This window comes from Felis catus, chromosome A2, assembly GCF_018350175.1.
Source record: "Felis catus isolate Fca126 chromosome A2, F.catus_Fca126_mat1.0, whole genome shotgun sequence".
Taxonomy (NCBI): Eukaryota; Metazoa; Chordata; class Mammalia; order Carnivora; family Felidae; genus Felis; species Felis catus.
In genome coordinates this window covers 157,717,100-157,725,988 of record NC_058369.1, presented here as the reverse complement: position 1 = coordinate 157,725,988, position 8,889 = coordinate 157,717,100, and the positions used below count along the sequence as shown (strand labels likewise).

The 8,889-nt window shown below is 40.3% G+C and overlaps 1 protein-coding gene across 1 annotated transcript; it reads right to left on the bottom strand.

The window, feature by feature from the left end:
- Positions 1–374: 374 nt before the first annotated feature.
- Positions 375–3,896, bottom strand: LOC101080445 (olfactory receptor 2A5). The gene is made up of 2 exons (XM_003983175.3): positions 3,794–3,896; positions 375–2,390 (listed from the first exon to the last, which is right to left on the bottom strand). The coding sequence occupies exon 2, from the start codon at positions 2,232–2,234 to the stop codon at positions 1,302–1,304; it is 933 nt and encodes a 310-aa protein (XP_003983224.1). The 5' UTR covers positions 2,235–2,390; positions 3,794–3,896; the 3' UTR covers positions 375–1,301.
- Between the last annotated feature and the right edge of the window lie 4,993 nt (positions 3,897–8,889).

Below are 8,889 nucleotides of genomic sequence, written 5' to 3'. Positions count from 1 at the left end.
AATAGTGCATTAGGGGAGAAATGGAAGACATAAAGGTTTTCTTGTGCATCTGAATTTCATGCAAGAAGAAAAAGGGAGACTGATAATGATACACGAGAGGAGGTGGAAAAAATAGAAAGATCTACAGAAAGTGGAAATAATGTACAATCACATATATCACACACCTGAGTGGCATGTGATATCCCAGAGTAGAGAGGAAGAGAATTCAAAAGACGCCACACTGAGCGTGTTAAAGAAATCCCTGTTGTCACACTCTGTTGGCCACTTAGGTCCCAAACTTGTGGATACAAGGAAACACATTGCTCTTCCTTATCATTCTGACCACTCAGGTCCAGAATAAGTGATTAATATCACTTAGAGCATAATATCACTTAGAATTTTGTTGAGGTTCCTACAAATCTTTATCAGACTTTGTCATGTTAGTGGTTCTAAATGTGAGTTTACAACATTATGTTAAGCTGCTGGCCTCCCTTGGAAGAAATCCCTCCAAGATTTTGTTGCTTCTGTGACATTTTATGCCATCCTCCTAATGGTTAATTGTTACCTACATCCGGCTTTGTAACCTGAACACTGGACAAGCAATTCTCCCTAATAACTGAATCTCGTATTTATTCTAAACACAAACTCTTAAAGTAAATGGAGCATAATTAAATAAAATGAAACAAAGATCCTGATATTTCTCTGCCTCTCATATACATATAAAAAACCCATAAAATTAAACTTTGCTTTTCACAGGAATAGACTCCTCAGGCTCTGATGCACATAATTTTTCAGAACTAATGTCATCTTGCTTAGACTTTAAGTTCCAGATGAGGGTGTTGGTTCTACCCACAGTCCTCACTGTATTTCCTAGGAGGGGACTGCTTAACAAGGTCACTATTTATTCTGTCTTGCTAGAGGTGTACTATTGTACAGAATCGATCATGGCATTATTAGCATATACTTAGAGCAACAAAGGAGATGGAAATCTTAGATGAACTTAAGGGGAGATGTCAGAGAAAAAAGCCTCAAAAGATAAGAAACTGGATCTTAGGTAGCTCTGGGGATTGGCCATAGGAGTCCATGGCTCTCCACTCCAGTGTTTCATCACTACACAATTCTCGTATGGCCTGTACTTTGTGATTTTCCGCTTACACCTTGTGGTCTGGAAGTACCCCATGCTTAGGGACAGAATCTGATCAATATATAGTATTAATATTGAAAATCTTATACATGAGATTTTTGTAAGGCATTTGTATTATCATCACCCCAAATGTCATAGAAAACAACTCTTCCACCATCAAGACCATCTCTGGCATCCCTCACATTGATCTCTCCATCCACAGCACTCTCCTCAGGGCGCCCTTGACATCGGTGTTCCTCAGGCTGTAGATCAGCGGGTTCAGCATAGGGTTGAAAAGGCTGTAAAACAAGGAGAGGATCTTCTGCTGCTCCTCAGGGTGGCGGGATTTGGGGGCCATGTACATGACAATGGCGCTTCCAAAGAAGAGCCCCACCACGCAGAGGTGGGAGGAGCAGGTGGAGAAGGCCTTTCTGCGGCCCTCCCCGGACTGGATCCTCAGGATGGCGAACAGGATGCGCGTGTAGGACACCAGCACCAGGCAGAGGGGCCCGACTAAGATAAACACAGAAGCAGCAAAAATGACAACTTGGTTGAGCCAGGTGTCAGCACAGGCCAGCTTGAGGACAGACAGGATCTCACAGAAGAAGTGGTTGATTTCATGAGGCCCGCAGAAGGGCAGCCTCAGGATGAGAACCACATGGACCAGGGCCAGCAGGGAGCCGCATGCCCAGGAAATGACAGCCTGAACCGTGCATACTCTCCAGTTCATGATGACAGTGTAACGTAGGGGGTGGCAAATCGCCACATATCGATCATAAGACATCATTACTAAGATGAGACACTCAGTGTGAGCAAAAGCCATGTATAAAAAGGTCTGCATTATGCATGGGACAAAGGAGATCGTTTTTTCCTTGTTCAGAAGGTTCGCCAGCATCTTTGGGACATTATTTGAGGCATAGGCTATGTCAACAACAGCCAGGTGGGAGAGGAAGAAGTACATGGGGGTGTGCAGTCGGGAATCCAGCCAGATGAGCCCCAGGATGGTGCTGTTCCCCAGCAGGGTGAAGGCATAGAACAGGGAGAAGAGCCCGAAGAGGAACACCTGAGTCAGTGGGCTGAGTGGGAATCCCAGGAGAATGAATTCTGTGACCCATGTTTGATTTTCTGTCATTCCCTGACAATAGTATCTGTATCTGTCACTGCTGCTGAGGAACAAACTGTGATCTGGGTTACTTATTTAACAGAAAGAGGGGTTTTAAGGTATTTACTGTCTGTTCGCTCAGCTGGCAATCCTTTCCAGAGCCATTATGTCAACTCCTTTAATCCACTGTAAAGCAGAAAGAAAAATCTATTCAGGTAAGTAGTACAAGTGAGCACAGGATTTCATGCACTATTTGGACTTCTACACAATTTTATTTAACTTTGATCGCAAGATCTATGTTTTTACTATTATGATGGTAGCCACAGAATAATGTGTTTTCCAGCATGACTGTTTCATTTGGGAAGTCCCATAGCCATAGTCTCATATACTTTTACTTTCTAATTGATTTAGATTTCCAATTTTGCTCCCACTTCCTTTTTATCATTTGGTTTGCACTTATTTTATAACTTGTGCAGAGTATATTGCACATAGCAGGTGCTCAATCAATGATAGAGTAAACAGGGGCTCCTGGGTGGCTCAGTTGGTTAAGCATCTGACTCTTGATTTCAGCTCAGATCACGATCTCACAGTGGTGAGGTCAAGTCCCGCCTGCTTGGGATTCTCTTTCTCCTCTCCCTCTGCCCCTCCTCTGCTAGTGTACTTTCTCTCCCTCCCTCTCTCAAAAAATAAAAAATAAAAAATAGAGTAAATAAATGAATGAATTAGGGGATAAGATTTATAAATGCCACTTCAAGGAGGTCTGTTTCCCACTGTGTTCACTAGTTTTGGGGCTTTAGCAAATGAAGTCGTCCCTAATTTTTTTTACTTTCTGAAGCTACACAGGAAAATCTGTTTCCCTTTTGAGCATGAGCAGAGCAACATCACTAATCTGGCCAGCATTCATAGAAGTAATCTATCTTATAGGGTCAGGGCAAGTGGTTATCATGTGAAGACTTAACCGTGTAATACCTCTACTGCTGCCCCACCCTACCCTCTTGCAGGACTGCTTCCCTGGTTCTGCATAGATCCTACACCCCACTGCATTTGAACAGTTCCTAATACAGCACCCATTTGTTGCATGTATGGATGAATGGATGCATGGTTGGATGGATGGGTGGATGGTTGGAAGATAGGCATTACACTAGGAATGACATCCAAAGTGCCTATCCTGGAATTTAATCAAGACTTTGTCTCTTCCATTTTCTCTGGCTGCCATTCCGCCAACCATATGGCCACAGGGATGACAGAAAGGGAAATCCTGAAATGTTCCATATACACCTATTAAATGACAATTCATGATACACGTGATCATTCTCAATAGGCAGCTTATGATTCCAACTCTGAAAATTTCAGCCCTATCTGAAGACCAGAAAGTTGCCTGCCCATAACTTGACCTTGCACCTCCTGTTCAAGACACTAATTTCTGGAGCCCTTCCTTCCTCCAGACTCCAGCTTATTTCAACTACCGCACTTTGAAAAAAGCCCTTTACTCACTGTGGCACCAACCCTTGTCTTATCTCAGAGATAGGATTAGATTTAGAGGAAATTGCACAGAAGTTGACAGAGATTTTGAAGATCTGAGGACTTACCCCCTCCAACTGTCTCTGAAAGAGGGACTTTCAGGTGCAGGCCTTGTCCCTGTTCCCTTGACACAGGCTGATGCAGGTCCTGGGGGCTTCTCACTGTGAACATCAGCAGTAAAGATTTTATAGCAAGCTCATCTTCACTCCAAACCACCCAGACTGTCCCTGAGTGTCCCTGGGGGAGATGAGACAAGGACACATAAGACACAGATACCATCTCTACCAGGAGAACAAAAGTTGTTTGTCTCTCTGTCTCTATTTCTCTGGGCCCTGGGGATAAATGTTCAGAAGAAAAGGAGCTAGCAAGTGATGAGTTAATACCCAGTTGGATCCATACGCAGGAAACTTGTGTAGTAATAAGAATAAACATACTCCTGGGACCGCATTGTAAATTATACCCCCTAAGTATTTGATGGTGATGGGTTCCTGGATCTCCATCTTGTCTCAGATGGATTTTGTGAAGCTTGTAGGAGGAAGAACATCACCTTTATGAGATAATAGCTTGAAAGTCAACATGAATTTTTTTCTTCCCTCCTTAGATAATTATAAGATGGTTGTTGGTAGATCAGGAAAACTCTATCAACCTTCTCAACTATGCTGAGAAAGATGCTGAATCCTGTCCATATAGTACCTGAGATTTGATACGGGGTGTTGGAAGTAAGGGAAAACAGAAACCAGAGTAAAGCTGCTCTTGAAGAGGTTTCTGATAGAAGCCTCGGAGTTTGGAAGGTATCACATCTTTACTATGATATACTCATGAGTTCCATGAACCTTCTAATATAATAATGCCTTGGGCTGAGATATTGACTTTATATTCACATAATAAAACATAAACAGAGGATGTCTTGAAAATTTTTGATTGTCTCTCTTTTGTGGGTCAGTCCTGTGTGAGTGTGTATTTGCTCAATAGGCAAAGTTTTGGAAAGAAACATCCAAAACTCATTTATCAGTTCACATTTGGTTCTTTACTTGAAAGAGGAGAAGTAGACTATTAATATGTGAACAATATGGTTCTCTGTTAACAAGGGAGGGAAGGAAGTATACCTATGGTTTTTGGCTTACATCCTAGTCAAGGATTCAAAGCATATGTATTTCTATGGGCAGAGTAAAAAAACTCAAGTAATAAGTGTCCTGAAATTTTGGAAGAGTGAAAAGTTTATAAGCTATGTCCAGTGGTTACAAAATTAATGGAAGCATTTAAGATAAATTTATTGACTACCTAAAACTGGAGAATTAAATACTTCCATGATAATTTTCAATTTCTATATAATATTCATAATTATCTACATGTAGATTCTTAATTTCAGTCATTCTTTTATTAATTTATAAAATTCATTCAATTTATATTTACTGAGCCTCTGTTATATGTGGGCACAGTCCTAGACACTGGAGAAGCAAACATTAATGAGATACTGCCTTGATCTTCAAAGACCTTACAGTCTCTCTCAGAGTGAGCCATGCAAACAAACAATTTAGGGGCTATGATAGAACTGTGCACAGTACACCATGGGACCAAAGAAGAATATGCTACATTATTCTGAAAGGGAGTCAGTATAGGCTTGACAACAAATGAGATACTTAAGCACTGTTCAGGAGGACATAAGGTGAATAGAACATACCAGGCTGTCCCCTAGGGTATGAGGAGGGAAAGGAAAAAGAACAATATTGGAAAGGGGCTTCACAAACAAGCTTCTGTATTATGTCAAAGATGTTGGACTTTGTTGAGAATAAAAAGAATTGTATGACTAAATACATGGTTACAAAGATTACTTCTTGTTTAGCGTAGAAGACTATTTAAAAGAAGAAGATTGAAGACTGTTCAAATGAGAGATAGTGAGTACTTGCGTTAGGGGTGGTTACCATAGGGGTGGGGAGGAGAGAATGCATATGAAACACAATTACAGTAAAACCTTGGTTTGTGAAGATAATTCGTTCCTGAAACATGCTTGTAATCCAAAGCACTTGTATATCAAAGCAAATTTCCCCATAAGAAATAATGGAAACTCAGAGGATTCATTCCACAACCCAAAAATATTCCTATAAATGATTACATTATTGTAATATAATGAAAAATAATAAAGAAATACAAAATATAAAGAAAAATAAACAAATTAACCTGCACTTACCTTTGAGAACTTTCATGGCTGATGCGAGGGAGACGAGAGAGAGAGGAGTATTGTTGTGTAGAACGACTTTCACTATCACTAAGGGAATCACTGCTGTCTATTGGCTCAGTGGAATCTTTTTCTGCATGGGGGCCATTGGTTATGCTTGCACAGATGTTGACTACACTACAGTATTAATAAACTCTTGTCATAAACTGTATTTAATGTAACTGGCAATATGGCGGCAGAGGAAAGAGTCTATATCTGCAGGCAGCCTGACCTAGAATGAAGCAAAGCATTCCTAAGCTTACTCTTGAATGGAAAAGCAAAGGACTGTCCATAGGTGCTTTGAAGTGACAAAAAAAAATACACTAATGCCAGTTGTGGGCACCTTCCAACATCCTGAAAAATCACTGACTTCTGCCAAACACTGTGGCCTGAGATGGAGCATCCAAGCATGAGAGCCAATCACCCACAATCCCAGAGAGAGAGAGAGAGAGAGAGACAGAGACAGAGACAGAGACAGAGAGAAAAGAGCCATTGGCTCAGTTGTGATCATGTGATAGACGTTTGGTGTCAGGTATGACTTGTATTGCAAGACATCACTCGTTTACCAAGTTAAAATTTATTAGAAATGTTTGTTTATCTTGCAAAACACTCGCAGAACAAGTTACCTGCAATCCAAGGTTTTACTGTAACAATATTTAGTGACATTTTGTGTGTGGTGAGGCAAAAAGCAGACCTTGGATGCTTCCCAGGCCGCTGGTTTATGTGGTTGTATATAGAGATGGCTTCATTCACTTATACAAAGAATACTTTGGGGAGAATGTATTTATGGCAAGGCCTGAAAAAGAGTATAGTTTTAACATGATGTGGTTGATGTGCCTATGAGACATACAGGTGGATATGTCCAAGAAGGAATTAACCAAATTGTTTTGGAGTTCATGAGAGATAACTAGTTCAAAGTCATGGATTTGGGAATCACATGCATTAGGTGATAGTTAAAGCCATGATAATGAAAAAAGTCATTTAAGGAGAGTAGTTTCGTTGACAAGAAACAAGGACAAGAACAGTGTCTTAAGAATGACCAATATTTAAGAGTTGTACAGAGGAAGATAAACCTCCAAAGAAGAGCAAGAAGAAAGATCAGAGAAATAGGCAGCATACCAGAAAATAGAAAGGAAGGAAATCAGAGAGTGATGTTACTCCAGGACACAAACTAAGATATGAGTATTTAATCCTTGGAGTAATTCTATCTTTTAGATACAAGAATATTCTCCTGCCCAGAACTATACTGAAGTGAATATTTACAGAAAAAATAAAATAAAACCAGGGGCACCTGCGTGGCTCAGTCAGTTGGGTGTCCAACTTCAGCTCAGGTCATGATCTCACAGTTTGTGAGTTCAAGCCCCACGTTGGGCTCTGTGCTGACAGCTCAGAGCCTAGAGCTGCTGCAGATTCTGTGTCTCCCTCTCTCTCTGCCCTGCCCCCACTTGTGCTCTGTCTCTCAAAAAAAATAAATGTAAAAAAAAGTTTTTAAGAAAAGAAAAAAGAAAATAAAATCAAAATAACTAAGAGAAATCCATTATTATCCTTCAAGAAAAATACATCACTTTTTTTTGCATCATTTCCCATTTGCATTGACCTGTGCAAGGGTGAACATTATGCAGCAAGAAGAGAAAATTTTAATTTCCAGAGAGCTTACTATTAACATGTCAATCAGAAATATAATACCATTCAGGGGCACCTGGGTGACTCAGTTGGTTGACCATCTGACTTTGGCTCAGGTCATGATCTCGTGGTTTGTGTGTTCAAGCCCCACGTCAGGCTCTATGCTGACAGTTCAGAGCCTGGATCCTGCTTCGGATTTTGTGTCTCCCTTTCTCTGCCCCTCTTCTGCTTGCGCTCTGTCTCTCTTTCTCAAAAATAATTAACATTAGAAATATAATACCATACAAATATACGGTGACTTCATTGTGAAAATGAGAAGTAGTTATTACCCTGTGTGAAACAAGGATTCAACTGATAGCATATGATGCCAAGGATAAAGAGGCAGATGACAAAAGATTTCCAAGGTGAGGATTGTAGTTCATCCTGCTAGGCATCCATCACATTCAAAAGAAGCTTCTGTGAGTACCCTGGAGACACAGCCATCCTCCAGCAACTCATCACATTATTCTTAATTCATCAACACATGCAGAAAGGCTGATGAATAGGAAAATAATGGATTTCACACTTTCTCATTTTTTTTCTCCAATTTGGGGACAAAAGTCAACTCTATCTCTCGTATCTCCAGAACCACAGTGTAGACTCAAAAGGAAGAAGAAGGAGCAAGGACATTCTCAAACACGGAAGAGTCAGTGTCAGATATTCTATGCATTAATAATATGATTCTGGAGGACAAATTCTACATGTTAATTTGTTGGGTTTTTAAAAAAAATGTTTATTTACTTATTTTGAGGGAAGGAGGGGCAGAGATAGAGGGAGAGAGAGAATCCTGAGCAGGCTCCGTGCTGCCAGTGAAGAGCCTGTCATGGGGTTTGATCTCATAAATCTCATGAACTGTAAGATCATGACCTGAGCTGAAATCAAGAGGTGGACATTTAACCGAATTAGCCACCCAGGTGCCCCTTTGTTGTTTTTGTTGTTGTTGTTGTTGTTGTTGTTGTTTTAAAGAAAACCACTCCATTCTTTCTTAACCTTTCAACTGTTATGCATTTTTTAGTGTGTTTAGTTGATATAGAAATGTTTCTCAAAGTATGGTCCCCAGACCACCAGAATGAGAAAAACAGTTCACTCTTCGTAAGGAAGCAAAAAGCACTTTGGAAACTCTAAAACTCAAAGTAAACGTATAGTATTATTTTTTAAAAACTTTTTATGCATGCAAAGAACCTTAAAGAACACTGTATCCAAAGGTGTCATTTTAAAGATGAGAATACTGAAGTTGGACAGGTATGACTTCTTCAAAAATAAAGGCATATTTCAGGTAAGAACCCA

What these genes read in the sequence shown, in the direction of transcription:
- LOC101080445 (XM_003983175.3), bottom strand. Translation starts at nt 2,234, where the DNA reads ATGACAGAAAATCAAACATGGGTCACAGAATTCATTCTCCTGGGATTC.